General features: G+C 46.3%; 1 protein-coding gene across 1 annotated transcript in view; it reads right to left on the bottom strand.

Annotated features, from left to right (window-relative positions):
- Window positions 1-5,057: 5,057 nt before the first annotated feature.
- The window catches only part of PAFAH2 (platelet activating factor acetylhydrolase 2), a 35,155-nt gene continuing 20,228 nt past the window's right edge, over window positions 5,058-19,984 (bottom strand). The window contains exons 8-11 of the mRNA XM_081586600.1: window positions 18,925-19,016; window positions 16,722-16,892; window positions 14,798-14,952; window positions 5,058-6,251 (exon numbers count right to left, since the gene is read on the bottom strand). Of these exons, the coding sequence (XP_081442726.1) occupies window positions 6,157-6,251; window positions 14,798-14,952; window positions 16,722-16,892; window positions 18,925-19,016 (513 nt within the window). The 3' untranslated portion in view covers window positions 5,058-6,156. The remainder of the gene's footprint in view (window positions 6,252-14,797; window positions 14,953-16,721; window positions 16,893-18,924; window positions 19,017-19,984) is intronic.

The raw sequence follows: 19,984 nt of genomic DNA, 5'->3' as shown, positions 1-19,984 counted from the left end.
TGACAATGATCGTCATCATCAGTGCCATCCGTTTCCATGCAGCTATGGCCAGGGACACTTGGCTTTTGCATCCCACTCTGGTGGGACAGAAAGTGAGCTTCCTACTGAGGCTAGGTCCCAAGTACGCCTTTCCTGTCCCTCCGTCACATTGCAGGCCCAGGGTTAAGTGGTGACCCAGAAGGAAAAGGGGACAGACAAAGGTTCCCACAAGGCCACGGAGTTGGAGTCCGTCAATTGACATTACAAGAGCCCAGTGGTCTTCTTGAAGAAGGGCAAGCAGTACACACACTAGAAAAGAGCGTGGGGACCGTTGAGAGCCTAATAAGAACCCAGTCAGCCTAAACTGACATGTCTAGGAATTGGGAGGGATGGGGAATCTCATTTCATCCCATATTTACTTACTGTCCTTCCTGTTGCACCACCCTGTGTACAGCCATGTCACAATATACCTTACCACTAGGATGCCTCCACAGGTACGGTCCAACGATGGGATGGGGAACAAGAATATGCAAAAGAAACCCAGGACATCTTTGCTTTTGGAAAGGATTCACTAGAATGTAATTTATGAGCACATACCAGTTACTATGCAGGATTACTTTACTTATCTAAAAGGGCATTTAACTGGTGCCCTTCAATTTGCTGGAAGCTAACAAAAAACTAGGACAAAAGACCAAAGACCTGTGGTACCCACTCCGAGCAGTCAGAAGAAGGATTACAAAGTCTAAGCACTAAAGGCTGTGCATTCTAGCTGCAGGAGTGTCCCTAAAGCCCTCTCTCAGTGACTACTCAGTTTTACTTTGTTGTTATTGCTGTCCAGTCGCTAAGTCACGCCTGACTCTTTGAGACCCAGGGACAGTAGCATGCCAGGCTCCTCTGTCCTCCACTATCTCAGGGAGCTTTCTCAAACTCATGTCCATTGAATCAGTGACGCCATCCAACCACCTCATCCTCTGTCACCCTCTTCTCCTCCTGCCTTCAATCTTTCCCAGCATCAGGGTCTTTTCCAATGAGTCGACTCTTCACATCAGGTGGCCAAAGTATTGAAGCTTCAGCAACAGTTGTTCCAATGAATATTTAGGGTTGATTTCCTTGGATTGACTGGTTTGATCTTCCTGCAGTCCAAGGGACTCTCAAGAGTCTTCTCCATTACCACAGTTCAAAAGCATCAATTCTTCAGCACTCAGCCTTCTTTATGCACCAGCTCTCACATTTACTTTAGATGGTTATAAATGATGTGGCTGATCAGAAGTTATCAATTTGAAGTGAACAGGGAGAGCTGTCAGGCACTGGCACAGTCAAGGCAAGGAAGAGTAATGGCTGGCAGGCTGACCACAAGGTAGACAGTACAAACTATGAAAAGCAATGAAAAGAGCTAAGAGGCTAGCAGCTGGGAGCCTGTAGCAAAGGTACAAACAGCTCTCCACATCTTTATGGACCAGAGGGCGCCATTGTGCTGATAATAGATCTCGACACAGGTGGTTTTGTTCTCTAGGGACTGAATGGAATGTTAGCTACAGCCAGATGACTAGCTTTGCCCAATGAACTGTGAATGGAAATGATGAAGGTCACTTCTGGGCAGGAGCTTTAAGGACTTAGTGGGTGCTTCCCCACTCTCTCTTCCTGCTCTACCACAGCCAATGGGAACTCCTCCAGAGAGTGGCAGCTCTGCTGGCCTGGGTCCCCAGGTGAGGATAAAAATGACACCAAGGAGAGCCTTGAGCCAACACACAGAGGACAAGTAGTGTGGGCAAGAAGTAAACTTTTATCCCTTTGGGGTCTGTTTGTTACTACCATACCACCTAGTCTATCCTGATGGAAACATCCTAGTTCAGTTCAGTCGCTCAGTTGTGTCCGATTCTTTGCGACCCCATGAATCGCAGCACGTCAGGCCTCCCTGTCCATCACCAACTCCCAGAGTCTACCCAAACCCGTGTCCATCGAGTCGGTGATGCCATCCAGCCATCTCATCCTCTGTCGTCCCTTTCTCCTCCTGCCCCCAATCCTTCCTAGCATTAGGGTCTTTTCCAATGAGTCAACTCTTCGCATGAGGTGGCCAAAGTATTGGAGTTTCAGCTTCAACATCAGTCCTTCCAATGAACAACCAGGACTGATCTCCTTTAGGATGGACTGGTTGGATCTCCTTACAGTCCAAGGGACTCTCAAGAGTCTTCTCCAACACCACAGTTCAAAAGCATCAGGTCTTCGGCGCTCAGCTTTCTTTATAGTCCAACTTTCACATCCACACATGACTACTGGAAAAACCATAGCCTTGACTAGACGGACCTTTGTTGGCAAAGTAATGTCTCTACTTTTAAATATGCTATCTAGGTTGGTCATAACCTTCCTTCCAAGGAGTAAGTGTCTTTTAATTTCATGGCTGCAATCACCATCTGCAGTGATTTTGGAGCCCAAAAAAATAAAGTCTGACACTGTTTCCACTGTTTCCCCATCTATCTCCCATGAAGTGATGGGACCAGATGCCATGATCTTAGTTCTCTGAGCGTTGAGCTTTAAGCCAACTTTATCACTCTCCTCTTTCACTTTCATCAAGAGGCTCTTTAGTTCTTCTTCACTTTCTGCCATAAGGGTGGTGTCATCTGCATATCTGAGGTTATTGATATTTCTCCTGGCAATCTTGATTCCACCTTGTGTTTCTTCCAGCCCAGCATTTCTCATGATGTACTCTGCATATAAGTTAAATAAGCAGGGTGACAATATACAGCCTTGACGTACTCCTTTTCCTATTTGGAACCAGTCTGTTTTTCCATGTCCAGTTCTAACTGTTGCTTCCTGACCTGCATACAAGTTTCTCAAGAGACAGGTCAGGTGGTCTGGTATTCCCATCTCTTAAGAATTTTCCATAGTTTATCGTGATCCACACAGTCAAAGGCTTTGGCATAGTCAATACAGCAGAAATGGATGTTTTTCTGGAACTCTCTTGCTTTTTCAATGATCCAGCGGATGTTGGCAATTTGATCTCTGGTTCCTCTGCCGTTTCTAAAACCAGCTTGAACATCTGGAAGTTCATGGTTCACGTATTACTGAAGCCTGGCTTGGAGAATTTTGAGCATTACTTTACTAGCGTGTGAGATGAGTACAATTGTGCGGTAGTTCGAGCATTCTTTGGCATTGCCTTTCTTCGGGATTGGAATGAAAATTGACCTTTTCCAGTCCTGTGGCCACTGCTGAGTTTTCCAAATTTGCTGGCATATTGAGTGCAGCACTTTCACGGCATCATCTTTCAGGATTTGAAATAGCTCAACTGGAATTCCATCACCTCCACTAGCTTTGTTTGTAGTGATGCTTTCTAAGGCCCACTTGACTTCACATTCCAGGATGTTTGGCTCTAGGTGAGCAATAACACCATCATGATTATCTGGGTTGTGAAGATCTTTTTTGTACAGTTCTTCTGTGTATTCTTGCCACCTCTTCTTAATATCTTCTGCTTCTGTTATGTCCATACCATTTCTGTCCTTTATTGTGCCCATTTTTGCATGAAATGTTCCCTTGGTATCTCTGATTTTCTTGAAGAGATCTCTAGTCTTTCCCGTCCTGTTGTTTTCCTCTATTTCTTTGCATTGATCGCTGAGGCAGTCTTTCTTATCTCTCCTTGCTATTCTTTGGAACTCTGCATTCAGATGGGAATATATTTCCTTTTCTCCTTTGCTTTTCACTTCTCTTCTTTTCCCAGCTATTTGTAAGGCCTCCTCAGACAGCCATTTTGCTTTTTTGCATTTCTTTTCCATGGGGATGGTCTTGATCCCTGTCTCCTGTACAATGTCACGAACCTCTGTCCATAGTTTATCAGGCACTCTGTCTATCAGATCTACTCCCTTAACATCCTAAGAAGAGGTCGGATCACAATAAGAAATATGTGCATTATCTTTTTGGTAAATTACTGTTCAAAATAGTCAACACAACATTTTGTGACTTAAAGGATCATTTTCAGTGGGGAAGATTCCTCTACTCCAGTGACACTGGATCAATGAGTCATTGCCAGAACATGAACTGAATGGAGGAGATGGGTCCAGTTTCTAAACAACTTCCTTCTTTAGGAAGTTTCAGGTCTTCACAAGATATACCCATTATTATTATGGGTCTAAGGTAAACGCTGGGTCTCATGTGCTCATGCTGTTAGCACTGACTTCTTAGCATCTGCACAACCATCCCCAGGCACAAGGGATGGTGTCTGCTGGTTCTGTGAGTGCTGATGGGCTCTGGTCCCTGTCTAGGGCTTGGAAGGCACTTGTATGCACTCTCACAAAAGGAAATCCATATGTATGCTTGAGTAAAACAGCAAGCCAAAAAACTCAGAATGTACAGTGTTACTAAGCAGACATGGAACATTTACAAAACTGACCTCACACGGGGTCAACAAGCAAGTCTCAGGATAAAAAAACCATGTGGGTCATTTTCTCTGACCAAAAGCAGTTAAGGTAGAAAACAGCTATAGGGTAACGACAAAAATCTCACAAGTTTGGAAAGAAGGAAACATACTTTAAATAACACATGGGTTATACATCCTTTCACTTAATCCTAAGTATGCATAATGCAGATCCTCATTTTAGAAATGCAGGAACTGAGACTAAAAAGACACTGTAATTTGCTCAAATGTATGCAGTGAGCAGTGGTGGAGCCTGGCTATAGGAAATCGGGTTATAAAACTCTAGAGCCCGGAGCTTTCATGACATCCTCCTTACGCTACGTCTCACTGGAATCCACAGATGCTTCCCAGGTAGGTCCACAGCCTCACTGGATGTGGTACTTCACCTCTGAGAAAGAATAGCTGTTGACAGATGGGAGACACAGTCCCAGCTTGCTCTGGTGACACTGACCTTGGACCTGTCGTATAGTTGCATTTCCCTCTTTCTCTTGCCTCCTCTGGGATCTCCCACTTGGACTGAAGCGAGAGGTCTAGAGTAGTGGAGAGGGGTGTCTGAGGTTGATATTCCCAGACAGCTTTGAACTAGATCCCTAGGAAGACTTCCTTTCCTTTTAAAGATCATTTTCCACACTGGCATACGCGGTAAGCAATCAAAGAAAGACAGAAGGAAAAGTTACTTCCAGATGGCTCCCCATCTTGCTGTAATGAAGATTAAATATAGAAGATACTCCAACATATCATTAGGCAAACATGAGTATTAATATCATTCACATTACCAATGGGACAAAAACAGAAATTCAGTCTACAGCTTGACTTAACTCTGAGGCTAGGACCCCAGAGCCAAAAGACAGACAACTAGAGCACCCTGATTCTGAGCAAGTTGGAGGCTCACAATACCTGAGGTAAGAGGCGAAACCGAAGTGTTTCTAGACTTCTCTCTAGAGATGGCTTCCTGCATTTGAACTGACCAAACTCCCTTTTGCGGTGAGGGCCTGTTCAAATGGCTACTTACCACTGTTATTCTACTTTCTCCATCAACCTACTTGTGTCATTCAAGCTAGATTTTCGGCAAGACTCTAAGATATCCAGAGCTTATGGGGTACCCCTTGTCCCTCAGCCTCTCTCCCTGTGCTGTCATGACAAGGCTATCTGCCCCTTCTACAGGCTAACAAGTATACCTTCTGTTAACTAAATGCCCAGGACTATGCTTCATGTGATGAGAAGGCTTGAAAATAAACAGAAAAATCTGATGATGGTCCAGATCCTAGAAAGCTACCTAAAGTGCTCAGAACTCACCGAGCAGCCTTGGGGAGGGAAAGGCAGAGAAGGAGGAAGAGACAGTGCCAAGCTGGGCTAGAGGTCCAGATGGTGGGAATTTTCCCTCTGTCCTTTGGCTTCATTTCTTCCACTGCAGAAGCCACACTGGCCCAAGGTGAGGGCGTTGGCTGGCTGGGTTAACAGGGCTCACAGTGCTCAGCTTAGGGCTTAGGTCTTCCCCAGCCCCATCCCACTGCTTGTTCCCTACACCATCAAGTCTCAGTCCTCAGAATGTCTGTTTGCCCATCAGTAAGTGACCCAAGTCCCAACATGAGTTTAAGATCGACAAGTCTGAGATTCAAGTACCCTGTTACTAATCAGCAGTGTGCTTATATCCTCTCAATCAACACAGAAAGGTCATGGCAATCATTTCCTGATAGGAGGCCAAGGGTGTTCCTGGGCAGGCCCCACATGGGAACTCATCTCAGAGACCTTCCACAAATGACCAGTTGTGCCTACAGGCTGGACAAATGGTGTGGGGCCCCTGGGGTTAGTGATGGTCCAATGCCTTCAATGAGGTTGTTCCATTGGTCATAGTCCTCTTTCAGGTCTGAATGGGGAAAAAAAAAACACACACACAAAGGTTAGGTAAACTTGCAAAGGCAGATCAAAGAGTAGCTACCATGGATTTAGTGGGTCATCCTAGAGACAGGAGCACCTGGGATACCACAAGGACTGCTTATGGTGGTTGGGATGGTGGGAGCAATAATGATAGCTACTGTTCTTTCAGTGTTTTTATGCATATGCTTCTTAAACAACTTGCTTAACCCATCACAACTCAGTAATGACAATAATAACGGAAGGGAGCATTGATTGAAGGGAAATTCATCCCAGGAACTTTGCTAAACGTGCATTGTTTCATTTAATTTTCATAATATCACTATATGTCAAGTACTGGGTGCATGCTAAGTCACTTCAGTTGTGTCCAACTCTCTGTGACCCCATGGATTGTAGCCCACCAGGCTCCTCTGTCCATGGGATCCTCCAGGCAAGAATAATGGAACGAGTTGCCATGCACTTCTCCAGGGGATCTTCCCAACCCAGGGATGGAACTTGTGTCTCTTAAGTCTCCTGCATTGTAGGCAGGTCCTTTACCACTAACGCCACCTGGGGAGCCCTGTGTCTTGGCCCAATTTTACAGCTGAGGAAACAGAAGCTATCAGATTCATCCTATGTCAATACAACTGGTTAAGTGGCAGAGACAGAATTCAAACCCCGGTGAGAAAGGGTGAGAAAGTGGAAAGCCCACTTCCAAGCTCATGGATGTTGCTGAGCAAGAAAAGATTCTCCACAAGCCAGCCAGTGAATATGAATCCTTGGCCACCTCAGTGATGGGCAGAAAGAAGAGGACAGTAACACCATGAAGCAGCATAAAGTAGGTATGATTCCAGAGAGGGCCCTGGGATCACAGGCAGATGGAGCTAATGACACAGTGAGAACAGTCAGAAAGGGCCCAAGGCCACAGGCTGAGGGAGCAGGACACAGCTGAGCAGGCAAATGGTGTTTTTGTTCAAAACAAACAAAAACCTGGGACATGGGCAGCAACCACTCTCCTTCATCTTCAGATCCCCAAGGCCCTGCCAAGGACCTGGCACGGAATAGGTCCTCGACAAACAGTGCGCCATAGTCATTACTTAAAAAATACAGAGCATACTGCTGTGTGCCACAGTTTGTTCCTGATGCCAGAAATACAGCCACAGACAGATAGAAACCCTCATCCTCATAGAGTTAACAATCTAGGAGGCAGAGATAACAACAAACAAAACAACCTACACAGGATATGAAAAGGTGAGCAGCGCTGAGGCAAAAAAGCGAGCCAGACAGCGGCAGTGCTGGTGGCCAGGGACCAGGGGTGAGGGGAAGAAGGGATGGCACAATGTTTTTTAAAGAGGCCTGTCAAGGCAATGGCACCCACTCCAGTCCTCTCGCCTGGAAAATCCTATGGATGGAGGAGCCTGGTGGGCTGTAGCCCATGGGGTCGCTAAGGGTCGGACACAACTGAGCGACTTCACTTTCACTTTTCACTTTCATGCGTTGGAGAAGGAAATGGCAACCCACTCCGGTGTTCTTGCCTGGAGAATCCCAGGGACAGGGAAGCCTGGTGCGCTGCCGTCTAATGGGGTCGCACAGAGGCGGACACGACTGAAGTGACTTAGCAGCAGCAGTCAATGTGAGCCTCCCTGGGAAGGTGAGATGTGAGTGAAAAAGTGAAGGAGATGAGAATGAGCCACAAGATTACACAGGAAGAACGTTCGAGGCAGCAAGAACAGCAGGGCAAAGGCCTGAAGCAAGACTGTGCCTGGGACGTGGAGGCTTGTGCAGCGAGAGGGAAGCAGGCGGGATGCTGGGGGTTGACTTTGCCTGTCAGAGAAATAGGAGCCACCGTAGGATCCTGAGCAGTGGAGTGACAAGATATGGTTTCCTTTCTAAAAGGGGGCTTCCCTGGTGCCTCAGCTGGTAAAGAATCTGCCTGAAACACAGGAGACCTGAGTTCAATCCCTGGGTGGGGTAGATCCCCTGGAGAAGAAAACGGCTACCCACTCCAGTGTTCCAGCCTGGAGAATTCCATGGACTGTATAGTCCAGGGATCGCAAAGCATCGTACATGATCAAGCGACTTTCACTTTCTTTCTAAAAGGATCGCTCTGAAGGCTTGATAAAGAAAGGGGTGTGGGGACTTCCCTGGTGGTCTAGTGGTTAAGAATCTCCCTTCCAGGCTTCCTTGGTGGCTTAGCGGCAAAGAATCCGCCTGCCAAGGTAGGAGACATGGGGTTTGATCCCTGATCTAGGAAAATCCCACATGCTGTGGAGCAACTAAGTCTGTGCACCACAACTACTGAGGCTGTGCTCTAAGAACCCATGTGCCACAACTACTGAAGCCTGAGAGCCCTAGAGTCCGTGCTCTGCAGCAGGAGAAGCCACTGCAATGAGAAGCCCACGCACGGCAACTAGAGAGTAGCCTGCATAGCAAACAAGACCCATCGTCAAAAATAAATTTTAAATATTTTTTTTAATGTGCAGGACTTCCCTGGTGGTACAGTGAATAAGAATCCACCTGCAATGCAGGGGCATGGGTTCGATCCCTGGTCCAAGAAGATTCTACATGCCTCAGAACCACTAAGCCCATGCACCACAACTACTGAGGCTGTGCTCTAGAGCCTGCAACTGCTGAGCTTGCATGCCACAGCTCCCGAAGCCCATGCACCTAGAGTCCGTGCTCTGCAACAAGAGAAGCCACCACCATGAGAAGCCCGAGTACTGCAACTAGAGTAGCCCCTGCTCACTGAAACTAGAGAGAGCCCGCATGCAGCAATGAGGACCAAGGGCAGCCCAGAATAAAGTGAATACTTTTTTTAAGGTGCAAAATCTCAAGGCACAAAATACAAAATATTATCAGGAAAAAAAAAAAAAAGAACCCACATTCCAATGCAGAGGACATGGGTTCAATTTCTGGTTAGGAACTAGGATCCCACATACCATGGGGCAACTAAGTCAGAGCACCACAGCTAGGAAGCCCATGCATTGCAGTGAAGACCCCACATACCACAACTAAGACCCGATGCAGCCAAATAAACACAAAAAATAGTTTAAAAGAAAGAAAGGACTGTGTGGGGACGCAGGGGTGGCAATAGGGAGTGGGTAGCCTTTCCCTTCTCCAGCAGATCTTCCCGACCCAGGAATCAAACTGGGGTCTCCTGCATTGCAGGTGGATTCTTTACCAGCTGAGCAACCAGGGAAGCCCTTAAAAAAGAAAGAAAGGACTGTGTGGGGAGGCAGGGGTGGCAATAGGGAGACCAGTTAGGAAACTCTTAAGTGAGAGATGAGTTGGACAGGAAGGTAGCTGTGGGGTGGTGACAAATGATTACTTTCTATTTGTATTCTGAAGGTAGGGCCAATAGGATTTTCTGAGGGACTAGATGGGAGGTGTAAGAGAAGAGACAAAAATGGGACTCTGGCTTGAGTAACTCGAAGGATGGAGTTACTATTAACTGAGAAAGGAAAGATTGCAGTTGAAAGCTGTTTTTGTGTGTGGTTCCCCTTAGAAGGTCAAGTAGAGATGCTGAGTTAATAAATCTGATGCTCATGGGCAAGATCGAACTGGAGACAAACTGGAGAGTTTTCAGCATGGAGATGGCATTTAAAGCCAGAAGACCAGATGGCACTGGGGGATACAGGTACAGAAGAGGTCCAAGCACCGAGCCCTGGAAGCAGCAAGGCAGACAGAGGAGGGGCAGACACTGAGAGGGGAGAAAATTTGCAGTGAGGTGTCCTGGAAGTAAAGACGGGGCTTCACAGAGGAGGACCTCACCAACTCTCTCAGAAGCTGCTGAGAGTTTCAGTGACATGAGGCATGAGAGATGACCACTGGATTTAGTCTCACGGAGGAGTGGGATGCAAAAGCCTGACAGGCATAGGTTCAAGAGAGAATGGGAAGAGAAGGATCAGAGAAAGTGAAGACACTCGTGTGAGGAGTTCTGCTATCATGAGGGACAGGGAAACAGGGTGGTAACTGGGGGCCAAAGTGTGGGTCAAGACAGATTTTTTAAAAGAGAAATTTCAGCATGAAATGAGCCCGCAGAAAGGGAAAAACTGATGATCTAATGTAAAGAGAAAAAAATTGTTGACACGGTCCTCTTGAGCAGACCAGAGGGTGAAATCCAGTGCGGAAGTGGAGGGGTTGGCCCAGTAAGATGACTGAGTAGGAACCTCTAGGAACCAGATGGAAGGCTGAGTCTCTGCAAGAAGGTAGGGAGATGCAGTGTTGGGATTCGAAGACGTACTGATGGCTTTCGTTTTCTGAGTGAAGTGGAAGACAATCAGCTGAGAGACTGGAGAGGGGAGGAAGGTAATAGAGGTTTCAAGAGAAAGAAGAAGGTGTGAAATTCTCTTCCACGAGCTAGGGAGGGAGGATAAGCAGGTGGAAACAGGAGCTGCATGTAGTTAATATGAAAGATGCACCAAGTCTTCTTAACAGAAGGTAACACAACCTCTGTGTCAGCAGAATGCTGCTCTCAGAAGTAATTTTTAGGATCAAAGGTAATTTTTTTTAAGTTTTCTATTTTTATTTTTTTAAATTTAAGCATAATTGCTTCACAATTTTGTGTTGGTTTCTGCCGTACAACAACGTGAATCGGCTATAAGTATACATATATTCCCTCCCTCTTGAGACTCCCTCCCACCCACCACCCCTCTGGTTTATCACAGAGCACCAAGCTGAGCTCCTAGGATCAGAGAGATTTTTTTAGGAATGGTGAGAGGTTCAGCTGAGCTACTTACAACCTATTTTAGTTTCCCACATGACATGTACTGTATGGCCACCAAAAGGCTTTTCTCTCTTTGCAAAACTAATTACCCCAAGCTGAGAGCCTTTGCCTTTTTTCACCGTCTTATCTCTTATCAAGTGGATACTGCAAGAGCCTCCTACCTGGGCTCTTTCCCTCTTAACTCGCCCCATTTCGCCCATCCTCCATGACGTAGTCAGACTACAAACACAAGTCTAGTGATGACAATCCCCTGCTTATCCTCGAAGGGCACTCACAGCCCATGGAATAAAATTCAAACTTCTTTCAGGAATACATGGGCTTCTAGATCTGGCTTCTGCCCACTTCTCTACCTTTATTTTCCAACAATTCCACTATCCTGAATGCCAGATACACTAAACACAGCTTCGTAAAACTGACCAGGCCCACACCAGCCTTTGTGGCTTCTGTCTAGAAGACTCATCCCTGCTGAGCCTTACTCATCTCTGACGTCCAAGTCAAGTATCATTTTGTCTAGAGAGGCTCCTCTTCTGGCTGTCCTTTCCCTCCCGTCAGGGTTAGGATCTGTCTTCTGGGTCTCCTGCAGACTGAGAGTATCCCTGGGAGCCACTGGCAAAACAGTGCAGCCACGAGGCACCTGGGCCTTCCAATCAGACAGCCTAGGGGACATTCTGGCTTTGTTGTTGTTTAGTAGCTAAGTCGTTTCCGACTCTTTTGGCCCAGGCTCCTCTGTCCACGGGATTTTCCAGGCAAGAATCCTAAAGTGGGTTGCCATTTCCTTCTCCAGGGGAATCTTCCTGGCCCAGGGATCAAACCCACACCTCCTGAATTAGCAAGCAGATTCTTCACCACTGAGCCACCTGGAAAGTCCCAGTTCTTGCTTTGCCACTTACTAACCAGATAACCTTGACAAATTACTTAAATTCTCTAATCTTTGGTATCTCATCTGTAAAACAGAGTTAATAATACAAGTACTCATTGGAAAGGGCCATCTTCAGGATTATACATGCTGAAGTAACTAAAGTAGTTTAGCAGAAGGACTGGCATCAAGCCTGTCCTCAACAATCTTCCTCAGTCTAAGATTCTTCTAAGCATCTGCTGGTCTCCAATAATGAGTATCTTAGTTCAGAGGATATGGCTACTCAACGGAATCCAATCATGCCATGGAGAGGGCCCCTGTCATTTTTAATTATTTAAAAAAATTTTTATTGGTCTCATCATGTGTCATGTGGGATCTTAGTTTCCAGACCAGAGACTGAACGCAGGCCCCCTGCACTGGAAGCACAGTGTCTTAAACTCTGGACCACTAGGGAAATCCCTCCCGTCATCTTTAGCTCTTCCCTAATGATACAGTTTTCAGTCTGTCTGCCCTCTGATGGAGAAGGATCATTTCGAGTAGTCATGTATGGATGTGAGAGCTGGACTATAAAGAAAGCTGAGCGCTGAAGAATTGATGTTTTTGAACTGTGGTGTTGGAGAAGACTCTTAAGAGTCCCTTGGACTGCAAGGAGATCCAACTAGTCCATCCTAACGAGATTAGTCCTGAGTGTTCATTGGAAGGACTGATGTTGAAGCTGAAACTCCAATACTTTGGCCATCTGATGAAAAGAGCTGACTCATTTGAAAAGACCCTGATGCTGGGAAAAATTGAAGGCGGGAGAAGGGGACGACAGAGGATGAGATGGTTGGATGGCATCACTGACTCAACGGACATGAGTTTGAGTAAACTCCGGGAGTTGGTGATGGACAGGGAGGCCTGGCGTGCTGCAGTCCATGGGGTCGCAAAGAGTCGGACACGACTGAGCGACTGAACTGAACTGAACTGAACTGAATGATACTGTCCATAAGAGGAAACAAGGAAAGTGAGTAGCAGACCATGTAGTCAGGGCCCATTAAAGTCTTGAGACAGAGCCATTCTTCTCTTACCAGGTGATAAGAATGATGCTCTACTAACCCTAAAGGCTCTAAACTCATGCTAGTATAATGGCTCATGATGAGCAAGATTAAATGAACAGCCATAAATACTGAAATGCAAATTTAGATTGAAAAAGTCCATACATTCAAAACAGGACAGATACAGAGACTTCCCTGATGGCCCAGTGGCTCAGACTCCACACTCCCAATGCAGGGGGCCTGGGTTCGATCCTTGGTCAGGGAACTAGATACCACATGCTGCAACTAAGGTTCAGCACAGCCAAATAAAGAAATAACAAAAGAAGATAGATGCAGTTTTAAAGGAAACTCAATCCAAATCAAACTTTTTCAGCATTTGGTGGAAAGGGTAATACACTCAGGCCATCCAGCTGGAAGTCTAGTGTCCAGAACACAGAGGCAACAGTCCCACTGTACCAGGCACTGGGCAGACCGTATCTGGCATGCTGTATTCAAGTCAGGGCAGCACATGTTCAAAGGCACACCAACGAACAACCCATTCAGAGGGGGAAATTGCACAGGGAACAGGTGGAGGTACCAGGAACATTTAGCTTAATGAACAGAAAACTCAGAGAGGACACCAGAGGTGACTCCAAATATCTAAAGAGCTGCCATGTGCAAGGGTCTGAGGCTTCTTGGGGTGGTTCTTGAGGGGATACCCAGGGCAAGTGGGGTGGATTTACAAAGACTCAGGTCTTGGTCTTAGTTAGAGTTAGGTCAAGCTTTAGAATCCCAGGCCAGCGTGGCTCCCTTCTCAAGGACGCTGCCCTCTGCACAGCACCTGCTGAGGGGTCAGCCTGGCACAGTACGGTAGCCTCCTCCATTCTGACTGGATCAAAAAGAGACATCTGATCGAGAGAGCTTCAGGCCCAGGCTGGGCAGGGACCTACAATATGTTTTGGCAGGTAAAGATGGGCTGGTACCACCAAACAGTCTCTCTTGGGAATCTGGTCTAAGAAATTTCCGAAAATGCAGCGGTGATCAGTAGGAGCTGAAGATGAAAGGATGCCATGAGGGAGAGAACAAGACGCAAGTGCTTCAAGCCGACCAAAGTGATGAGGGAGTAGAAACTATGAATAAGCAGGTGTTCTCAGCAAGAGAAAAAGCACAGTGGAGAAAGTACAGAGGAGCTGGAGCAAAGAGAAACGGAAATATCATGAGAGGAAGAGACAGAGAGACTGAGCCCAAGAGAGAGACAGAGAGAGAAGTCAGTCCGACAAGCTACCTCTGTTCCTGTAAATTTTCCCTTCCCACCTGGCCAGGGGTACTCTCATAAACAAACTCCTCTTTTTCCTCGAGGTAAACTAGTGAATTTCTAGTCCTTGTAACCAAAAAGCACCTAACTAGAATATCAATTCTTCAAACTATTGAAAGTTTCTAGGGACAGAGTGGGCTGACCCTTGAAGCAGTGTAGTCCCCACGCTGCATGACCATGTGGCAGAGAAGATACGAGATGATGTCTCCCTTGGGTGGGAGGCTGGACCAAAGACCCCTACAGGCCTGGCCATTTGCTGACCAATGATTTATGACATTAGTCATCATCCTAACCCACAGATGTAGCCCATCTATCATCATAACCTCCTCCACAACACAGATAAGGAGAGTGATAATGAGTTAGAACAGAGAGGGTAGAGTACAGCAAGGTGAATGTTCCATTGACCATGAGGAAACCAAGGCTCAGAGAAGTCAAATGACTAGGCTAAGGTTACTCAGGTGGTAAGAGACACAATCGGGATCTCCAAAATTTCAGCTAAGTGTTCTTTCTAGAATGGTATGCCATTCCTTCACTCAGGTTTTGCCATAAATCTCCCTGATCCGAGACATGTCAGAATAGCCCACCATGCAAGGATATCTAAGAGACTCCTCCCCGCCAGCTGCCCCATAAGCTCCAGTTCTCTCCTTACCAAGATGCTTCTGCAGGAAGGCCAACATGGCCCGCACCACGGTCTCCTGACCTTCATAGGGGTCCAAGCTTCCACGGGTTTGACTGGAGAAGAATTTACTAATCCAGTTACCAGCCACAAAAACAAAGTCGGTTAGACTCCGATGAACAGAACCACTAGAGGAAAAGAAAAACAAGTATCTGGTAGGGGTCTAGAAACCAAGGCACACAAATATTTAAGCACCCACAATGGGCAAGGTGCTTTACATGCATTAACTCACTTAATTTTCACAACAATCTAGTAAGGGAAGTATTTTCCTCTTTGAAAGAACCAAAGGAGAGAAATGATCTACCCAAGTTCACACAGTTAGTAAAGAGACAGAGCTAAGGTTTGAAAGCAGGTGAGCCTGGCTTCAAAGCTGCCTCAACTCTGAGACCACAAGGCCTGACCATGCAGGGAAAAGGCAGAGTCAGCTGGAAAGGGGTCAGCGCAAGGGGGTAAGGTCTGGAGCCCCTGCCACACCCATGTTATTATGAACTCTCACCCCATGGCTTTTACCCCATGACTTCTGAACATTCACAAAACATATCAACTCCTTCTTTAGCTCAGAACTGCACCACAAAGTAAACCAGAAAAAAAAAAAAAAAAAACTTGCCTTTAAATAATCAGGAAAGTTAGGGCAAGTGCTTATAAAAGAGGGTTTCTGGATTACAATTTGTCATTTGACATCAAATACACTTAATTTGAAGGTGAAATTCTCACTAGGTTCATTTCGAGCTAAATTACTCGAACTAATTTACTAGTTAATTCAATGAGGGAAGGAAGATGTAAATGCCAAACTCTGTTTGATATGGTAAAGAAAAGCTGACTTTAAAATGTATTATTTAAAGCACATGGGAAAGTATAAAGAAAAATATAATGGATACTTTGAGTATCTAGCACTCAGTTTAATAATACATTGTCAAGAGTTAAATCCACAGTCTCTGCATACCTTTTCCCAACTGCTCTCACCCCCGCTTCCCCTAGAGGTCACAATTATCCTGAATCTCAGTGACTTGGGGAAACTCTCCAGCAGTTCTCTGCTTCCATGAAATCAAAATGAAAGGGGAGAGGCTGTCCCCACGGAAGACAGCATGGGCCAACGTGGGCAAGGGAAGAAGCCGTGCTCTACTGAGCAGACCCCTAGCAGCCCGGCCCTCGGATCTGGCATTTCAACCACCTGAATGAGTCCAGAGGTCCATGACACACAGTTACTTGTTGTTTTGCTGATGTGGGTTCCTTGAAGCACGTGTGTTGTTTGGCTCAAGCACAGGGCAGGATCAAGTCAGAGACTTATCAGTGAGACTTTAACCCTTCAACTGCAGCTGTAAGCCACTTCCAAGGTAAAGTTCATTTCTTAAAGTCACTCAAAATCTTCTCTCTGTGAAAAATGGCTCCTAAAATCAAACCATCTGACAGTGCTAATGATGGATGTGAAGAGAATGTGGTTTTTCTAAGGCAGAAAATAGATGGTTTATGGAAGATACCTGAATTTAGGTATTCACGAAGGTCTCTAAAAATCTGTCTTGTGAATGTCATAGGTCTGCTATCTCCACACTCTCCAAAAGACTCAATAAAATTCCCAAAGGAGATTAGAGATTCCTGGAGTCCACACAGACCCACACCTCTTCCTCTGCAGTGCACAATCCCACAATATTCTTTTCCAGAAAGCAAAAGGTAAACTCTGCCATAAAGTCATACCGACTAGTGAAGAAATCACTGCAGGGAGAGCTAAGTGGAGAAGGACAGATATGAAATTTGAAAGGTATTAAGATTGTGAGATACAGGAGGTATTTAAACATTCTGTCTATGGGTAGAACTTCCAGATAATTTAGAGGGAGTCACACAGCTGAGTAGAAAATGGAGCAGACCCTGGAGATTAGGCATGACCTTGGGGCTTACTCACAGGACAGTTATGATCCTGGATTGGTCGTGCTGGTCACAGATCTTCTTCATCAAGTTGACAGTCTCCACTGTTTGGAACTTCTCAGCATTGATGAAGAAGATAGGGCCTCGAGCGGTGGGGTAAAAGTCACGCTCCAGAGGAAACATCCAAGCATCCAAAGCCACAGCACACCTGGAACAAGACCAGACATGTGGGACTGCCATGGAGAAATCCAAGCAAGAACATTTAGGGTAGTGAGGGGAGAGTGGAGTTCTCCCTTTAGTGAGGCAAAGGCTCAGAAAGCCAGGAAGGGGAACCAGGGCTCACATCCTTCGGTTAGGATCTTTTTTAGAGATCACTTTTCAGTTCAGTTCAGTTCAGTTGCTCAGTCGTGTCTGACTCTTTGCGACCCTATGGACTGCAGCATGCCAGGCTTCCCTGTCCATCACCAACTCCGGGAGCTTGCTCAATCTCATGTCCATTGAGTCAGCGATGCCATCCAACCATTTCATCCTCTGTCGTCCCCTTCTCCTCCCACCTTCAATCTTTCCCAGCATCAGGGTCTTTTCAAGTGAGTCAGTTCTTCGCATCAGGTGGCCAAAGTATTGCAGTCCTTCAGCATCAGTCCTTCCAGTGAATATTCAGGACTGATTTCCTTTAGGATGGATTGGTTGGCTCTCTTTGCTCTCCAAGGGACTCTCAAGAGTCTTCTCAAACACCACAGTTCAAAAGCATCAGTTCTTCAGCGCTCAGCTTTCTTTATTGGCCACCAAAAATTCTTCTAGATTTTTAAACTGTCTGAAAGCAAGGATTTGATCTCTTCCTTCTCTTGGCTCTACTTTCAGGCAGCAGACTTGAGTCACACAGAATGACACTTCATTCATTACTCACTCTTTCATTCCACTCATCCGGTACCTACTCTATGCTTAAGCCTTGTGTTGTGGATCCAGAGATAAATGACACAGTTCTGGGAGCTCCAGGAGCAAGGGAGGCAGAACACACAAGGCAGCAAAATGTAGCTTAGTGCCCTGATCATACAAGCTGCTAAGTCAACCCAGAGCATACATGGCAGGGTGGTCAGGGAAAGCCTCCCTGGGGCCACAACTCAAAGTCATGGCCAGTTTGTCAAGCAGCAATCTCTGTCACCAATGGCAAAACTAAGGTCCTAAGATTAGCATCCTACCCCCTCACCCCCGATGCTCCCCCCATCTCTTCCATCTCAATAAAGGATGATCATCTTCCCCTCAAATGATGGGCACACAAATGAAAAACATCGATTCCTCTCTTTCCTTCTCTCATACATCACTAAGTCTGGAGAATTCTAAAACCGATCCTGACTCCATCACCTCTCTCCATCCCACCTCCTCCATCCTAATGCAAATCCCTCATTTCTCATCTTGACTCTGAAATCACCTCCCTCTAACCAGACTCCTTGTTTCCAGTCCTGTCCTACAGTCCACTCTTCACCATGTATGCGTGCGTGCTAAGTTGCTTCAGTTGTGTCAGACTCTTTGGGACCCCGTGGACTGCAGCCTGCCAGGCTCCTCTGTCCAGGCAAGAATACTGGAGTGGGCTGCCATGCCCTTCTCCATGGGATCTTCCCAACCCAGGAATCAAACCTGCAACTCCTGCGACTCCTGCATTAACAGGCTCGCTCTTTATTGCTGAACCACCGGAGAAGCCCCCATTCTTCACAGAGTGGTTTTTAAAAGCAAATAAGATTTTTCTATACTTAAAATTTTTCAGTAGTTTCCCATCCCACTTTAGAATAAAATCTAACTTCCTTATCTGGCCAAAAGGCCCTGTGATCTGGCCGGTTTATCCCCCTAATCACATTGTTCCCTGCCCTGCACGGCTCCCCCATAACCCCCGCCCCTGCTCCCTCTATGCTCCTCCCACACTAACACAGCAAGCTTCTTTCTACTTTAGGGCCTTTAGCTGTTCCCTCTGCCTAGACTGATCTTCTAGACTGTTATGTAGGTTGACTTCTTTTCCTTAAAGTCTCAGCTTTTGTCACTTTCTCAAGGAAGCCTCCAGATACCCTAGCTTACAGCCTGTTTCCTTCTCTTCCTTGCACTTGCCTGCTGGGGATCTGATTACTTGTTACTTTGTTCACCTTGCTTTCTTCTTCACCACTGAATCCCCACCTCCCAAAACAGTGCTGGGTACATAATATGTGCATGCATGGCATGTAGAGCTAACTGAGCATCACTGGGAAACTCACCTAAATTGCGTCTCCTTGGCCAAGGCCAGAATAGCTGTGGCCCCTCCAAACGAATGTCCTATTACAGCCACGCGGCTCACGTCAATGCTGCCCTGATGGAAGCCAAGTCAGAAAGGCAGGGGTGCTTTTTTAGGGACTCTTCGGGACAAGGGGAAGAAACAGGGAGATGATGATACAGAAGCACAATACAGTGGGCGAGCCCTCCAAAACCACGTTATTAAGCGCCTCTTGCCCACTGGAGAGCAGCCATTCAGGCCATCCCTGGACTGAACAGCCTTCTCTAGGCAGGAATTCTGAAAACCTTTATTTTTCACCTTTATTTTTATAATCTTACTACCTGTAATATCTGGACCAGGTAGATACTCAAATATCTATAAATAAATGAATGAACTGAAATTATGTGACTAATCAGTAGAAGAGCACATTAAGGATGAGAACTCTCAGGAATTCCCTGACAGTCCAGTGGTTAGGACTCAGCACTTTCACTGCAGGGGCCTGGGTTCAACCCCTGGTCAGGGAACTAAGATCTTGGAAGCCACACAGTGCAGCCAAGAAAAAAAGAATAAGAATTCTCTTCATCTAGATCCTTGCCTTACAACAGGAGGGATGATATATGCACCAAATCAAGGGCAGAACGGGGGCACTCCTGCTGCCCCTCCACTTCACTCTGAAGCAAGGACTACTTGTACCGAAACCATCTCAGGTTCTACTTCCTCTGATATCTGTCCTGACTTTTACCCAGCAGAGTGAGTCTGCTCACTCTAACAAGCTCTGCAAGCATCTATTTCTGGTTGCCCCCAGAAGCCTTCAGGACATGGTTATATAAACAGCCACTGCAGCTGCCTACTAAAGGGCTCAGGAAATCTCTCTCGGATTCACTGTCCAGACTCTGCCCTCAACCTGTGCCTTCCTTTGCTCTCCACAAAATCTAGCCCAAGATTTTGTATCTAAATTCTCCCCTTCATGGGACTTCCTTGGCGATCCAGTGGTTAAGACTTTGCCTTCCAATGCCGGGGGTGCAGAATCCTGGTGGGACAGCTAAGATTCCCACATGCTCCCA

This window comes from Giraffa tippelskirchi, chromosome 3 (assembly GCF_054371585.1).
Source record: "Giraffa tippelskirchi isolate mGirTip1 chromosome 3, T2T-mGirTip1v1.2.pri, whole genome shotgun sequence".
NCBI lineage: Eukaryota > Metazoa > Chordata > Mammalia > Artiodactyla > Giraffidae > Giraffa > Giraffa tippelskirchi.
The sequence above is the reverse complement of the archived record's forward strand: the minus strand, read 5'-3'. Positions and strand labels throughout refer to the sequence as shown.